General features: G+C 49.1%; 1 protein-coding gene across 1 annotated transcript; it reads right to left on the reverse strand.

Annotated features, from left to right (window-relative positions):
• Positions 1-1248: 1248 nt before the first annotated feature.
• LOC142463639 (cytochrome c oxidase subunit 6A, mitochondrial-like) lies at positions 1249-12056 on the reverse strand. Its single transcript, XM_075566608.1, has 3 exons — positions 11830-12056; positions 11284-11426; positions 1249-1464 (listed from the first exon to the last, which is right to left on the reverse strand). Exons 1-3 carry the CDS (start codon positions 11912-11914, stop codon positions 1381-1383), a joined length of 312 nt encoding a protein of 103 aa, XP_075422723.1. The 5' UTR covers positions 11915-12056; the 3' UTR covers positions 1249-1380.
• Between the last annotated feature and the right edge of the window lie 6026 nt (positions 12057-18082).

Genomic DNA, 18082 nt, shown 5'->3' on the forward strand with positions numbered 1-18082 from the left:
CCGTGAGGGGCCAGCCTCTGGCTAGTTACCGTGAGGGGCCAGCCTCTGGCTAGTTACCGTGAGGGGCCAGCCTCTGGCTAGTTACCGTGAGGGGCCAGCCTTTGGCTAGTTACCGTGAGGGGCCAGCCTTTGGCTAGTTACCGTGAGGGGCCAGCCTCCGGCTAGTTACCGTGAGGGGCCAGCCTCTGGCTAGTTACCGTGAGGGGCCAGCCTCCGGCTAGTTACCGTGAGGGGCCAGCCCCTGGCTAGTTACCGTGAGGGGCCAGCCTCTGGCTAGTTACCGTGAGGGGCCAGCCTCTGGCTAGTTACCGTGAGGGGCCAGCCTCCGGCTAGTTACCGTGATGGGCCAGTTCCCGGGCCTGCTGTGTCTTGCTATCAGCACATAGTCACCCTGTGTGCTCAGGAGTCTCGGGCCAGTTCCCAGATGATCTGATTTACCAGCTGGAGACTGGCTAATTGTCTTTAGCTGCAATTAACCAGCTCCCTGCTGGATTCCCCAGGCCCTTACAGGCGTTCTAGTGAAGCCTCATTGAGACCGGGTTAGGCCCCTGATACCGGCCCCGTCCAGCTCCGAGGAGCCTGCTTCTAGAACATAAGGGGCTGCTATATATATATAATACCCTCTGTGCTTCCTATGGTGACATCACTGGTCACATGGTAGAAAGGGGAGGGGCGAACCCTGAGTGACCCCACCCAGTTAACCCTTTAAGACATTAACCCCTTTACAGAACTAGTAATCCCCAAAGAGGGGCTACACCTGTATATAACACCAGTGAGTCCCTGTGTATATAGGGAGGTGTATACAGGGAGGTGTATACAGGACAGGGAGGTGTATACAGGACAGGGAGGTGTGTATACAGGGAGGTGTGTATATAGGGAGGTGTATACAGGACAGGGAGGTGTATACAGGGAGGTGTATACAGGACAGGGAGGTGTATACAGGGAGGTGTATATAGGGAGGTGTATACAGGACAGGGAGGTGTATACAGGACAGGGAGGTGTATACAGGGAGGTGTATACAGGGAGGTGTATACAGGGCAGGGAGGTGTATACAGGACAGGGAGGTGTACACAGGACAGGGAGGTGTGTATACAGGACAGGGAGGTGTGTATACAGGACAGGGAGGTGTGTATACAGGGAGGTGTATACAGGACAGGGAGGTGTGTATACAGGGAGGTGTGTATACAGGGAGGTGTATACAGGACAGGGAGGTGTACATCGTGCATTAGAGGAAATGAACAAAACAGGTTTAATAAGACATTTTATTGATGGGTTTCTGCAACACCACACACATCTATCTGTATATAACACACAGAGGTCCACTCCTATCTCAATATAAGACAGGGGACCTCCTTCCTGTAGGGGCTCCCGGTTGGGGGGTCACTTCTCCTCGTACCCCGTGGGGAGGGGGTTAGTGTGCGGATTATGGAACAGAGAATGATTTCCGTCACCCCACGGAAACGCCTGGAAGAGACAAATACGTTACCGGAGCCTCCTGTGTCCCCAAACTATACGCCCCGCGGTCACTGTGTGTATATAGCGGGGTATATTCCCTATGGGTATCAGTGACACCCCGCGGTCACTGTGTGTATATAGCAGGGTATATTCCCTATGGGTATCAGTGACGCCCTGCGGTCACTGTGTGTATATAGCGGGGTATATTCCCTATGGGTATCAGTGACGCCCTGCGGTCACTGTGTGTATATAGCGGGGTATATTCCCTATGGGTATCAGTGACACCCCGCGGTCACTATGTGTATATAGCGGGGTATATTCCCTATGGGTATTAGTGACACCCCGCGGTCACTGTGTGTATATAGCGGGGTATATTCCCTATGGGTATCAGTGACGCCCTGCGGTCACTGTGTGTATATAGCGGGGTATATTCCCTATGGGTATCAGTGACGCCCTGCGGTCACTGTGTGTATATAGCGGGGTATATTCCCTATGAGTATCAGTGACGCCCTGCGGTCACTGTGTGTATATAGCGGGGTATATTCCCTATGCGTATCAGTGACACCCTGCGGTCACTGTGTGTATATAGCGGGGTATATTCCCTATGGGTATCAGTGACACCCTGCGGTCACTGAGTGTATATAGCAGGGTATATTCCCTATGGGTATCAGTGACACCCTGCGGTCACTGTGTGTATATAGCAGGGTATATTCCCTATGGGTATCAGTGACACCTTGCGGTCACTGTGTGTATATAGCGGGGTATATTCCCTATGGGTATCAGTGACACCCTGCGGTCACTGAGTGTATATAGCGGGGTATATTCCCTATGGGTATCAGTGACGCCCTGCGGTCACTGTGTGTATATAGCGGGGTATATTCCCTATGGGTATCAGTGACACCCTGCGGTCACTGTGTGTATATAGCGGGGTATATTCCCTATGGGTATCAGTGACACCCTGCGGTCACTGTGTGTATATAGCGGGGTATATTCCCTATGGGTATCAGTGACACCCTGCGGTCACTGTGTGTATATAGCGGGGTATATTCCCTATGGGTATCAGTGACACCCTGCGGTCACTGTGTGTATATAGCAGGGTATATTCCCTATGGGTATCAGTGACACCCTGCGGTCACTGTGTGTATATAGCGGGGTATATTCCCTATGGGTATCAGTGACACCATGCAGTCACTGTGTGTATATAGCAGGATATATTCCCTATGGGTATCAGTGACGCCCTGCGGTCACTGTGTGTATATAGCGGGGTATATTCCCTATGGGTATCAGTGACATCCCGCGGTCACTGTGTGTATATAGCGGGGTATATTCCCTATGGGTATCAGTGACACCATGCGGTCACTGTGTGTATATAGCAGGATATATTCCCTATGGGTATCAGTGACGCCCTGCGGTCACTGTGTGTATATAGCGGGGTATATTCCCTATGGGTATCAGTGACATCCCGTGGTCACTGTGTGTATATAGCGGGGTATATTCCCTATGGGTATCAGTGACACCATGCGGTCACTGTGTGTATATAGCAGGATATATTCCCTATGGGTATCAGTGACGCCCTGCGGTCACTGTGTGTATATAGCGGGGTATATTCCCTATGGGTATCAGTGACATCCCGCGGTCACTGTGTGTATATAGCGGGGTATATTCCCTATGGGTATCAGTGACATCCCGCGGTCACTGTGTGTATATAGCAGGGTATATTCCCTATGGGTATCAGTGACGCCCTGCGGTCACTGTGTGTATATAGCGGGGTATATTCCCTATGGGTATCAGTGACGCCCTGCGGTCACTGTGTGTATATAGCGGGGTATATTCCCTATTGGTATCAATGACACCCTGCGGTCACTGTGTGTATATAGCGGGGTATATTCCCTATGGGTATCAGTGACACCCTGCGGTCACTTTGTGTATATAGCGGGGTATATTCCCTATTCACTGTGTGTATATAGCAGGGTATATTCCCTATGGGTATCAGTGACACCCCGCGGTCACTGTGTGTATATAGCGGGGTATATTCCCTATGGGTATCAGTGACACCCTGCGGTCACTGTGTGTATATAGCAGGTATATTCCCTATGGGTATCAGTGACACCCTGCGGTCACTGTGTGTATATAGCGGGGTATATTCCCTATTGGTATCAATGACACCCTGCGGTCACTGTGTGTATATAGCGGGGTATATTCCCTATGGGTATCAGTGACACCCTGCGGTCACTTTGTGTATATAGCGGGGTATATTCCCTATTCACTGTGTGTATATAGCAGGGTATATTCCCTATGGGTATCAGTGACACCCCGCGGTCACTGTGTGTATATAGCGGGGTATATTCCCTATGGGTATCAGTGACACCCCGCGGTCACTGTGTGTCTATAGCGGGGTATATTCCCTATGGGTATCAGTGACACCCCGCGGTCACTGTGTGTATATAGCAGGTATATTCCCTATGGGTATCAGTGACACCCTGCGGTCACTGTGTGTATATAGCAGGTATATTCCCTATGGGTATCAGTGACACCCTGCGGTCACTGTGTGTATATAGCGGGGTATATTCCCTATGGGTATCAGTGACACCCTGCGGTCACTTTGTGTATATAGCAGGGTATATTCCCTATGGGTATCAGTGACGCCCTGCGGTCACTGTGTGTATATAGCGGTTTAAATTCCCTATGGGTATCAGTGACGCCCTGCGGTCACTGTGTGTATATAGCGGGGTATATTCCCTATGGGTATCAGTGACGCCCTGCGGTCACTGTGTGTATATAGCGGGGTATATTCCCTATGGGTATCAGTGACGCCCTGCGGTCACTGTGTGTATATAGCAGGGTATATTCCCTATGGGTATCAGTGACACCCCGAGGTCACTGTGTGTATATAGCAGGGTATATTCCATATGGGTATCAGTGACACCCCGCGGTCACTGTGTGTATATAGCAGGGTATATTCCCTATGGGTATCAGTGACGCCCCGCGGTCACTGTGTGTATATAGCGGGGTATATTCCCTATGGGTATCAGTGACGCCCTGCGGTCACTGTGTGTATATAGCGGGGTATATTCCCTATGGGTATCAGTGACGCCCTGCGGTCACTTTGTGTATATAGCAGGGTATATTCCCTATGGGTATCAGTGACGCCCTGCGGTCACTGTGTGTATATAGCAGGATATATTCCCTATGGGTATCAGTGACGCCCTGCGGTCACTGTGTGTATATAGCGGGGTATATTCCCTATGGGTATCAGTGACACCCCGCGGTCACTGTGTGTATATAGCGGGGTATATTCCCTATGGGTATCAGTGACACCCTGCGGTCACTGTGTGTATATAGCAGGGTATATTCCCTATGGGTATCAGTGACGCCCTGCGGTCACTGTGTGTATATAGCGGGGTAAATTCCCTATGGGTATCAGTGACGCCCTGCGGTCACTGTGTGTATATAGCAGGGTATATTCCCTATGGGTATCAGTGACACCCCGCGGTCACTGTGTGTATATAGCAGGGTATATTCCCTATGGGTATCAGTGACACCCCGCGGTCACTGTGTGTATATAGCAGGGTATATTCCCTATGGGTATCAGTGACACCTTGCGGTCACTGTGTGTATATAGGAGGGTATATTCCCTATGGGTATCAGTGACACCCTGCAGTCACTGTGTATATATAGCAGGGTATATTCCCTATGGGTATCAGTGACGCCCTGCGGTCACTGTGTGTATATAGCGGGGTATATTCCCTATGGGTATCAGTGACGCCCTGCGGTCACTGTGTGTATATAGCAGGGTATATTCCCTATGGGTATCAGTGACGCCCTGCGGTCACTGTGTGTATATAGCAGGATATATTCCCTATGGGTATCAGTGACGCCCTGCGGTCACTGTGTGTATATAGCAGGGTATATTCCCTATGGGTATCAGTGACGCCCTGCGGTCACTGTGTGTATATAGCGGGGTATATTCCCTATGGGTATCAGTGACACCCTGCAGTCACTGTGTGTATATAGCGGGGTATATTCCCTATGGGTATCAGTGACACCCTGCGGTCACTGTGTGTATATAGCGGGGTATATTCCCTATTCACTGTGTGTATATAGCGGGGTGTATTCCCTATGGGTATCAGTGACACCCCGTGGTCACTGTGTGTATATAGCGGGGTATATTCCCTATGGGTATCAGTGACACCCAGCGGTCACTGTGTGTATATAGCGGGGTATATTCCCTATGGGTATCAGTGACGCCCAGCGGTCACTGTGTGTATATAGCGGGGTATATTCCCTATGGGTATCAGTGACGCCCTGCGGTCACTGTGTGTATATAGCAGGGTATATTCCCTATGGGTATCAGTGACACCCTGCGGTCACTGTGTGTATATAGCGGGGAATATTCCCTATGGGTATCAGTGACACCCTGCGGTCACTGTGTGTATATAGCGGGGTATATTCCCTATGGGTATCAGTGACGCCCTGCGGTCACTGTGTGTATATATAGCAGGGTATATTCCCTATGGGTATCAGTGACGCCCTGCGGTCACTGTGTGTATATAGCAGGGTATATTCCCTATGGGTATCAGTGACACCCCGCGGTCACTGTGTGTATATAGCAGGGTATATTCCCTATGGGTATCAGTGACACCCTGCGGTCACTGTGTGTATATAGCGGGGTATATTCCCTATGGGTATCAGTGACACCCCGCCGTCACTGTGTGTATATAGCAGGGTATATTCCCTATGGGTATCAGTGACACCCCGCGGTCACTGTGTGTATATAGCGGGGTATATTCCCTCTGGGTATCAGTGACGCCCCGCGGTAACTGTGTGTATATAGCAGGGTATATTCCCTATGGGTATCAGTGACACCCTGTGGTCACTGTGTGTATATAGCAGGGTATATTCCCTATGGGAATCAGTGACGCCGTGTGGTCACTGTGTGTATATAGCAGGGTATATTCCCTATGGGTATCAGTGACACCCTGCGGTCACTGTGTGTATATAGCAGGGTATATTCCCTATGGGTATCAGTCACGCCCTGCGGTCACTGTGTGTATATAGCAGGGTATATTCCCTATGGGTATCAGTGACGCCCTGCGGTCACTGTGTGTATATAGCGGGGTATATTCCCTATGGGTATCAGTGACACCCTGCGGTCACTGTGTGTATATAGCGGGGTATATTCCCTATGGGAATCAGTGACACCCTGCGGTCACTGTGTGTGTATATAGCGGGGTATATTCCCTATGGGTATCAGTGACACCCTGCGGTCACTGTGTGTATATAGCGGGGTATATTCCCTATGGGTATCAGTGACACCCTGCGGTCACTTTGTGTATATAGCGGGGTATATTCCCTATTCACTGTGTGTATATAGCAGGGTATATTCCCTATGGGTATCAGTGACACCCCGCGGTCACTGTGTGTATATAGCGGGGTATATTCCCTATGGGTATCAGTGACACCCTGCGGTCACTGTGTGTATATAGCAGGTATATTCCCTATGGGTATCAGTGACACCCTGCGGTCACTGTGTGTATATAGCGGGGTATATTCCCTATTGGTATCAATGACACCCTGCGGTCACTGTGTGTATATAGCGGGGTATATTCCCTATGGGTATCAGTGACACCCTGCGGTCACTTTGTGTATATAGCGGGGTATATTCCCTATTCACTGTGTGTATATAGCAGGGTATATTCCCTATGGGTATCAGTGACACCCCGCGGTCACTGTGTGTATATAGCGGGGTATATTCCCTATGGGTATCAGTGACACCCCGCGGTCACTGTGTGTATATAGCGGGGTATATTCCCTATGGGTATCAGTGACACCCTGCGGTCACTGTGTGTATATAGCAGGTATATTCCCTATGGGTATCAGTGACACCCTGCGGTCACTGTGTGTATATAGCAGGTATATTCCCTATGGGTATCAGTGACACCCTGCGGTCACTGTGTGTATATAGCGGGGTATATTCCCTATGGGTATCAGTGACACCCTGCGGTCACTTTGTGTATATAGCAGGGTATATTCCCTATGGGTATCAGTGACGCCCTGCGGTCACTGTGTGTATATAGCGGTTTAAATTCCCTATGGGTATCAGTGACGCCCTGCGGTCACTGTGTGTATATAGCGGGGTATATTCCCTATGGGTATCAGTGACGCCCTGCGGTCACTGTGTGTATATAGCGGGGTATATTCCCTATGGGTATCAGTGACGCCCTGCGGTCACTGTGTGTATATAGCAGGGTATATTCCCTATGGGTATCAGTGACACCCCGTGGTCACTGTGTGTATATAGCAGGGTATATTCCATATGGGTATCAGTGACACCCCGCGGTCACTGTGTGTATATAGCAGGGTATATTCCCTATGGGTATCAGTGACGCCCCGCGGTCACTGTGTGTATATAGCGGGGTATATTCCCTATGGGTATCAGTGACGCCCTGCGGTCACTGTGTTTATATAGCGGGGTATATTCCCTATGGGTATCAGTGACGCCCTGCGGTCACTTTGTGTATATAGCAGGGTATATTCCCTATGGGTATCAGTGACACCCCGCGGTCACTGTGTGTATATAGCGGGGTATATTCCCTATGGGTATCAGTGACACCCTGCGGTCACTGTGTGTATATAGCGGGGTATATTCCCTATGGGTATCAGTGACACCCTGCGGTCACTGTGTGTATATAGCAGGATATATTCCCTATGGGTATCAGTGACGCCCTGCGGTCACTGTGTGTATATAGCAGGGTATATTCCCTATGGGTATCAGTGACACCCCGCGGTCACTGTGTGTATATAGCGGTGTACATTCCCTATGGGTATCAGTGACACCCCGCGGTCACTGTGTGTATATAGCGGGGTATATTCCCTATGGGTATCAGTGACGCCCTGCGGTCACTGTGTGTATATAGCGGGGTATATTCCCTATGAGTATCAGTGACGCCCTGCGGTCACTGTGTGTATATAGCAGGGTATATTCCCTATGGGTATCAGTGACACCCTGCGGTCACTGTGTGTATATAGCGGGGTATATTCCCTATAGGTATCAGTGACACCCTGCGGTCACTGTGTGTATATAGCAGGGTATATTCCCTATGGGTATCAGTGACGCCCTGCGGTCACTGTGTGTATATAGCGGGGTAAATTCCCTATGGGTATCAGTGACGCCCTGCGGTCACTGTGTGTATATAGCAGGGTATATTCCCTATGGGTATCAGTGACACCCCGCGGTCACTGTGTGTATATAGCAGGGTATATTCCCTATGGGTATCAGTGACACCCCGCGGTCACTGTGTGTATATAGCAGGGTATATTCCCTATGGGTATCAGTGACACCTTGCGGTCACTGTGTGTATATAGGAGGGTATATTCCCTATGGGTATCAGTGACACCCTGCAGTCACTGTGTATATATAGCAGGGTATATTCCCTATGGGTATCAGTGACGCCCTGCGGTCACTGTGTGTATATAGCGGGGTATATTCCCTATGGGTATCAGTGACGCCCTGCGGTCACTGTGTGTATATAGCAGGGTATATTCCCTATGGGTATCAGTGACGCCCTGCGGTCACTGTGTGTATATAGCAGGATATATTCCCTATGGGTATCAGTGACGCCCTGCGGTCACTGTGTGTATATAGCAGGGTATATTCCCTATGGGTATCAGTGACGCCCTGCGGTCACTGTGTGTATATAGCGGGGTATATTCCCTATGGGTATCAGTGACACCCTGCAGTCACTGTGTGTATATAGCGGGGTATATTCCCTATGGGTATCAGTGACGCCCTGCGGTCACTGTGTGTATATAGCGGGGTATATTCCCTGTGGGTATCAGTGACACCCTGCGGTCACTGTGTGTATATAGCGGGGTATATTCCCAATGGGTATCAGTGACACCCTGCGGTCACTGTGTGTATATAGCGGGGTATATTCCCTATTCACTGTGTGTATATAGCGGGGTGTATTCCCTATGGGTATCAGTGACACCCAGCGGTCACTGTGTGTATATAGCGGGGTATATTCCCTATGGGTATCAGTGACGCCCAGCGGTCACTGTGTGTATATAGCGGGGTATATTCCCTATGGGTATCAGTGACGCCCAGCGGTCACTGTGTGTATATAGCGGGGTATATTCCCTATGGGTATCAGTGACGCCCTGCGGTCACTGTGTGTATATAGCAGGGTATATTCCCTATGGGTATCAGTGACACCCTGCGGTCACTGTGTGTATATAGCGGGGAATATTCCCTATGGGTATCAGTGACACCCTGCGGTCACTGTGTGTATATAGCGGGGTATATTCCCTATGGGTATCAGTGACGCCCTGCGGTCACTGTGTGTATATATAGCAGGGTATATTCCCTATGGGTATCAGTGACGCCCTGCGGTCACTGTGTGTATATAGCAGGGTATATTCCCTATGGGTATCAGTGACACCCCGCGGTCACTGTGTGTATATAGCAGGGTATATTCCCTATGGGTATCAGTGACACCCTGCGGTCACTGTGTGTATATAGCGGGGTATATTCCCTATGGGTATCAGTGACACCCCGCGGTCACTGTGTGTATATAGCAGGGTATATTCCCTATGGGTATCAGTGACACCCCGCGGTCACTGTGTGTATATAGCGGGGTATATTCCCTCTGGGTATCAGTGACGCCCCGCGGTAACTGTGTGTATATAGCAGGGTATATTCCCTATGGGTATCAGTGACACCCTGTGGTCACTGTGTGTATATAGCAGGGTATATTCCCTATGGGTATCAGTGACGCCCTGTGGTCACTGTGTGTATATAGCAGGGTATATTCCCTATGGGTATCAGTGACACCCTGCGGTCACTGTGTGTATATAGCAGGGTATATTCCCTATGGGTATCAGTCACGCCCTGCGGTCACTGTGTGTATATAGCGGGGTATATTCCCTATGGGTATCAGTGACGCCCTGCGGTCACTGTGTGTATATAGCGGGGTATATTCCCTATGGGTATCAGTGACACCCTGCGGTCACTGTGTGTATATAGCGGGGTATATTCCCTATGGGAATCAGTGACACCCTGCGGTCACTGTGTGTGTATATAGCGGGGTATATTCCCTATGGGTATCAGTGACACCCTGCGGTCACTGTGTGTATATAGCAGGGTATATTCCCTATGGGTATCAGTGACACCCTGCGGTCACTGTGTGTATATAGCAGGGTATATTCCCTATGGGTATCAGTGACACCCTGTGGTCACTGTGTGTATATAGCAGGGTATATTCCCTATGGGTATCAGTGACACCCTGCGGTCACTGTGTGTATATATAGCGGGGTATATTCCCTATGGGTATCAGTGACACCCTGCGGTCACTGTGTGTATATATAGCGGGGTATATTCCCTATGGGTATCAGTGACACCCTGCGGTCACTGTGTGTATATAGCGGGGTATATTCCCTATGGGAATCAGTGACACCCTGCGGTCACTGTGTGTGTATATAGCGGGGTATATTCCCTATGGGTTTCAGTGACACCCTGCGGTCACTGTGTGTATATAGCAGGGTATATTCCCTATGGGTATCAGTGACACCCTGCGGTCACTGTGTGTATATAGCAGGGTATATTCCCTATGGGTATCAGTGACACCCTGTGGTCACTGTGTGTATATAGCAGGGTATATTCCCTATGGGTATCAGTGACACCCTGCGGTCACTGTGTGTATATATAGCGGGGTATATTCCCTATGGGTATCAGTGACACCCTGCGGTCACTGTGTGTATATATAGCGGGGTATATTCCCTATGGGTATCAGTGACACCCTGTGGTCACTGTGGGTACTGCGGCCTCACCTTCTTACGGACGCGTAGGTGAGTGTAGGGGATAAATTCCGGGCGGTGATGCGGGTGATTTTGCTGCTTGAGCCAAGCATTCAGCATACAGATCCCGACCGCGGGCAGCGCCACCACAAAGGACAAGATCTTCCAGGTGCGCCCTGCGGACAGAGCACAAGGGGTCCGGAGGGAGAGGGGGTGTGAGAGGGGGTGTGAGAGAAAGGAGGGAGAGGGGGTGTGAGAGGGAGAGGGGGATGTGGGAGAGAAAGGAGGGAGAGGGGGTGTGAGAGGGAGAGGGGGATGTGTGAGAGAAAGGAGGGAGAGGGGGTGTGAGAGGGAGAGGCGGATGTTTGAGAGAAAGGAGGGAGAGAGTGTGTGTGTGTGAGAGGGAGAGAGAGAGGAGGGAGACGGAGGTGTGAGAGAAAAGAGGGAGAGGGGGTGTGAGAGGGAGAGGGGGATGTGAGAAAGGAGGTGTGAGAGGGAGTTAGATAATAGGGAAGGTAGTGATACTCTGTATCACTGTGGAGAATAACACAGTGGGCCCCATTTCCTATATATACTCACCAGCACTGGACACCTCCGCGGGGGTCTCCGTTCCCATCTGTCTCCTAAATAGCAGCCCCGCCAGGGGGGCCCCTGGTATGCGCATTGTGGCCCCTGAGGTAAATTGTTCTGCCGTGTGTATGTGGGGGGGACACAGGACGCTCTGCCGTGTGTATGTGGGGGGACACAGGACGCTCTGCCGTCTGTATGTGGGGGGGACACAGGACGCTCTGCCGTCTGTATGTGGGGGGAAGGGGGGGACACTCTTGTATTTGGAAAGGTCACATGGTCCTGCCCTTGGCTGCAGTCACATGACCCGAGCCCACCAGTAACACGCCCGAGCCTGGATGGACTTCCATACTTGGGATTGGGCCAGAGGCTGTGCTATGTTTATCCCACAGAAGGGTCACACGATACCCATATACAGAACCGCCACCATGCCCCAACCGTTAACCCTACACTGCCAGAAAAGCATTGCACCGCGCGTTATCACCTCTCTGCGCGTTATTATATCTCTCTGCGTGTTATTATATCTCTGCGCGTTATCACCTCTCTGCGCGTTATTATATCTCTGCGTGTTATTATATCTCTGCGCGTTATTATACCTCTCTGCGTGTTATTATATCTCTCTGCGTGTTATTATATCTCTGCGTGTTATTATACCTCTCTGCGTGTTATTATATCTCTCTGCGCGTTATTATATCTCTGCGTGTTATTATATCTCTGCGCGTTATTATACCTCTCTGCGCGTTATTATATCTCTCTGCGTGTTATTATATCTCTGCGTGTTATTATACCTCTCTGCGCGTTATTATATCTCTGCGCGTTATTATATCTCTGCGTGTTATTATATCGCTCTGCGTGTTATTATATCTCTGCGTGTTATTATATCGCTCTGCGTGTTATTATATCTCTGCGCGTTATTATATCTCTGCGCGTTATTATATCTCTGCGTGTTATTATATCGCTCTGCGTGTTATTATATCTCTCTGCACGTTATTATATCTCTCTGTGTGTTATTATATCTCTGTGTGTTATTATATCTCTCTGCGTGTTATTATATCTCTCTGCGCGTTATTATATCTCTGCGTGTTATTATATCTCTGCGCGTTATTATATCTCTGCGTGTTATTATATCGCTCTGCGTGTTATTATATCTCTCTGCGCGTTATTATATCTCTGCGCGTTATTATATCTCTGCGTGTTATTATATCGCTCTGCGTGTTATTATATCTCTCTGCACGTTATTATATCTCTCTGCGTGTTATTACAGTATATCTCTGTGTGTTATTATATATCTCTGCGTGTTATTATATCTCTCTGCGCGTTATTATATCTCTGCGTGTTATTATACCTCTCTGCGTGTTATTATATCTCTGCGTGTTATTATATCTCTGTGTGTTATTATATCTCTCTGTGTGTTATTATATCTCTGTGTGTTATTATACCTCTCTGCGTGTTATTATATCTCTGCGTGTTATTATACCTCTCTGCGTGTTATTATATCTCTCTGCATGTTATTATCTCTCTCTGCGTGTTATTATATCCCTCTGCGTGTTATAATATCTCTGCGTGTTATTATATCTCTCTGCGTGTTATTATATCTCTCTGCATGTTATTATCTCTCTCTGCGTGTTATTATATCTCTCTGCGTGTTATTATATCTCTCTGCGTGTTATTATCTCTCTCTGCGTGTTATTATATCTCTCTGCGTGTTATTATATCTCTCTGCATGTTATTATCTCTCTCTGCGTGTTATTATATATCTCTGCGTGTTATTATATCTCTCTGCATGTTATTATCTCTCTCTGCGTGTTATTATATCTCTCTGCGTGTTATTATCTCTCTCTGCGTGTTATTATATCTCTCTGCGTGTTATTATATCTCTCTGCATGTTATTATCTCTCTCTGCGTGTTATTATATCTCTGCGTGTTATTATATCTCTCTGCGTGTTATTATATCTCTCTGCGTGTTATTATATATCTCTGTGTGTTATTATATCTCTCTGCGTGTTATTATATCTCTGCGTGTTATTTTATCTCTCTGCGTGTTATTATATCTCTCTGCGTGTTATTATATCTCTCTGCGCGTTATTATCTCTCTCTGCGCGTTATTATATCTCTCTGCGTGTTATTATTTCTCTCTGCGTGTTATTATATCTCTGTGTGTTATTATATCTCTGCGTGTTATTATATCTCTGCGTGTTATTATATCTCTGCGCGTTATTATATCTCTCTGCGCGTTATTATATCTCTGTGTGTTATTATATCTCTGTGCGTTATTATATCTCTGCATGTTATTATATATCTCTGCGCGTTATTATATCTCTCTGCGCGTTATTATATCTCTGCGTGTTATTATATCTCTGCGCGTTATTATATCTCTGCGCGTTATTATATCTCTGCGTGTTATTATATCTCTCTGCGTGTTATTATATCTCTGCGCGTTATTATACCTCTCTGCGTGTTATTATATCTCTGTGTGTTATTATATCTCTGCGTGTTATTATATCTCTGCGTGTTATTATATCTCTCTGCGTTTTATTATATCTCTGTGTTATTATATCGCTTTGCGTGTTATTATATCTCTCTGCGTGTTATTATATCTCTGCGTGTTATTATATCCCTCTGCGCGTTATTATATCTCTCTGCGCATTATTATATCTCTGCGTGTTATTATATCTCTCTGCGTGTTATGATATCTCTCTGCGCGTTATTATATCTCTCTCTGCGCGTTATTATATCTCTCTCTGCGCGTTATTATATCTCTCTGCATTGTTATTATATCTCTCTGCGTGTTATAATAACATGCCTTTGCTGTGTGTATTATAGTATATGCAAGTGACACAATGCTAGGTAAAGACCATATTTGAATGCTGTTTTCTGTCTACCCCTAATCAAATTAAGGGCCTCATGCAGAGAGCAGCGAATTTTAGAATTGGAGAGGGGGGAAAATTTTAGCTTTTTTGGAGAGTTTTTTCCTCCATATGCAGAAAGGGCAGAAAACTGCATTAACAAGCCTTTCTGCATATGGAGAGTTTCAACCAGCGCTATGAGCGCTGTGAGCGCTGTTGAAACTTGTAGGGAAAAAATCGCGTTTTTTTTTTTTCCCCTCCACCGGCCGCGGAGCGCCAGCTGCTTGGTGGAGAGGAAAAATGTTGAAAATCGCGCCATTTTTTTGGCGCGAACAGCCACTAGATGGCGATCGCGGCTCTCTGCATACGGCAGAAAAAAAAACTGGAGAGATTAGAAACTCTCCAGCCGCGCGGCGAATTTAAAGGGAAAGAAAAAAAAATGGCGCTTTTTTCAAATCTCGCCATTTTCGGCTGTTTTTAGCGCGATTTTCGCCGGAAAATGGCGAGATTGCTATTAGCGCTGCTCTCTGCATAGGCCCCTAAGTGTTGACACCTGGGCAGGGAACACCCTGTGTAGAAAACCATCTGTTTGAATGTGCCTCAGATGTGCTAATTAAGCAGACAGAACCACACTGTCAGGTGACTTTTTAGTACTATATAACCCCAGAGAGTACAGCCCTATGCTGCCTGCAGCACATGTTCAAAGTGGCCCATTATAAGTGGCAGGACTACTGGACAACTCAAGTTTAAAAGGAAGTTGTGATACTTACCTGTGTGGATATCTGCACATGTCCCTGCTGTATATCACCATCACACCATTTACTGTGGTGGCAATAACTAGGACATAGGAGCCTGGACCCTATATTACCACCTACACACAGTACCCCATTATTGGGAATCTAACATGTTAACAGACACTACTAGTGTACTGTTTAGATAACTACTAATACGCACTGCTCATTCGCTATTAGGCTTATAGCTAGTCACTGTGACTATCTACCTCAGCACGTATTTGGCCTTATCCTTACTATAGGACATCAGTGTTACCCCCTTCCACATACTATGGTGGGGCCTATACTGATATAGGCAGCTGTCTACATCATCAGTGGTTAATATAGGAGTTTAGATAGCACATGGACTGCTACCCTGGTCCATTCGTCCAATTTTAAATTCGCTGTATACTGGCTCATAATAGTATCTCACTTGACCCACAGCGTTTCCCTTATATTTTATTGTTCTGAGTTACGACTCAAATAAAGAATTATACAATTTTACAGTTCACTCACTCCTCCCCATCACCACATGGTATCTGGTACACCTGTTTATATACTGTACACTAGTGCGTGAGTGCTCTCCTTGGGGTTCTTGCTCTTTTGTTGTTACCCTATCTGTTTATCCCCTGATAGTAGCACCTCCACTTCACATACACCCAGCTAGCAGTAGCGAGGGTTCCCTTCCCCCCCCCCCCCTCTCCCTCTAGTTCGGATATCTCTCACAATCCTGGTCCCTGCCTTATTCCTACATGCGCTCGTCCTCGTCTGCCAATTGCAACCTCTACTCCTTCTGGTGTCAACCCCTCCAACCTCATACCCATCCCCTGCCACCCTCCCTCCTCTCTCCCCATCCCCTGCCACCCTCCCTCCTCTCTCCCCATCCCCTGCCACCCTCCCTCCTCTCTCCCCATCCCCTGCCACCCTCCCTCCTCTCTCCCCATCCCCTGCCACCCTCCCTCCTCTCTCCCCATCCCCTGCCACCCTCCCTCCTCTCTCCCCATCCCCTGCCACCCTCCCTCCTCTCTCCCCATCCCCTGCCACCCTCCCTCCTCTCTCCCCATCCCCTGCCACCCTCCCTCCTCTCTCCCCATCCCCTGCCACCCTCCCTCCTCTTTCCCCATCCCCTGCCACCCTCCCTCCTATCTCCCCATCCCCTGCCACCCTCCCTCCTCTCTCCCCGTCCCCTGCCACCCTCCCTCCTCTCTCCCCACCCCCTGCCACCCTCCCTCCTCTCTCCCTTTCTCCTGTGCCCTTTGGAATGCACGCTCCCTCTCTAACAAGTTCCTCTCTGTGCATGACTTCTTTCTCTCTCACTCCCTGCTTCTCTTTGCTATAACTGAGACCTGGCTCACTCAGTCTGACTCTGCTCTGGAAGCTGCCCTCTCCTATGGTGGCCTTTCCTTCTCCCACACTCCGCGCACTGATGGCAGGGGTGGAGGCGTGGGGCTCCTGCTCTCCTCTCTCTGTCGTTACCGAACCCTTCCTATTCCTCCACCTCTTGCCTTTCCCTCCTTCGAGGCTCACACTGTCCAGATCTTCTCTCCTCTCCCGGTCCATGTGGCGGTCATCTATCGCCCACCTTCCTCTACTCACCCCCTTCTGCCTTTCTCTCTCGCTTTGAATCCTGGCTCTCTTTCTGTAAGGATTATGGAGACACGCCGTTCACGGCGTGCCTCCCACTTACCTGCTGCCTCGCCTGACATCATCCTGACTCGCAGGGACGCCGGAGAGAGGCGCGCGAGCCCCTGCACTGTGCGCGCGCGCGCACACGTTCTTCTCTCTCTTCTGCCCTCGGATCAGGGCGTGGGGGTGCGCACGCAGCCGCAGGCGCTGCTACACAGAGGCGCGGCCACACGGAGGCGCAACCGCCTCTTAAAGGTACAGGTCCCAAGACTGTTGCTGCTATTGAATGCAGCCAGATTGCTGCCCTTTATGCCTCATCTCCTGGGACTCATAAGGGACCTATCCCTGCTACAGCTGGCTCCTTCTACACACCCCTTTATGGCTGCAATCCTATTGGACCCTCACTCCTTTATATACCTGCCAAAATCACTGGTTCTTTGGTTGAGCATAGTACCAGTTGTCCTTACCATTCTCTGCCTCCCTAGTTCTATTTTTACAGATCTCCTCGTGTATCAAACCGGCTTCCGCTACGTCTTCCTGTACCTCTGGCATCCCGAACTCGGCACACGGCAATTCGACTCTCCGCATCTCTGGCATCCCGACCCTGGCTTACGGTAAACGACAACGTCCCTCTCTCTAACCCTGGATTTGGCAAACGGCACTCTCTACCAACCGTACCTCTCCTGCCCCGATCCGGAATCCCCGACCAATCTACTTTCAAGACGTGTCCTCGTGGCTGTGGGTGGTGTTCCTACCTTCCCACCTCAGCACCGTGGTCCCGTCTCGTTTGTGGTGAGCACATCCTAACACTTTCTTTCTCTCCTCAGACTCCCCTGTTCTTCTCCTTTGGGACTTCAACTGCGCTCTTTGCAAACTTCAATTTGCGCTCTTTTTTTATTCTTTTTATCTCACTCAGTCTGACTCTGCTCTGGAAGCTGCCCTCTCCTATGGTGGCCTTTCCTTCTCCCACACTCCGCGCACTGATGGCAGGGGTGGAGGCGTGGGGCTCCTGCTCTCCTCTCT

This window comes from Ascaphus truei, chromosome 11, assembly GCF_040206685.1.
Source record: "Ascaphus truei isolate aAscTru1 chromosome 11, aAscTru1.hap1, whole genome shotgun sequence".
NCBI lineage: Eukaryota > Metazoa > Chordata > Amphibia > Anura > Ascaphidae > Ascaphus > Ascaphus truei.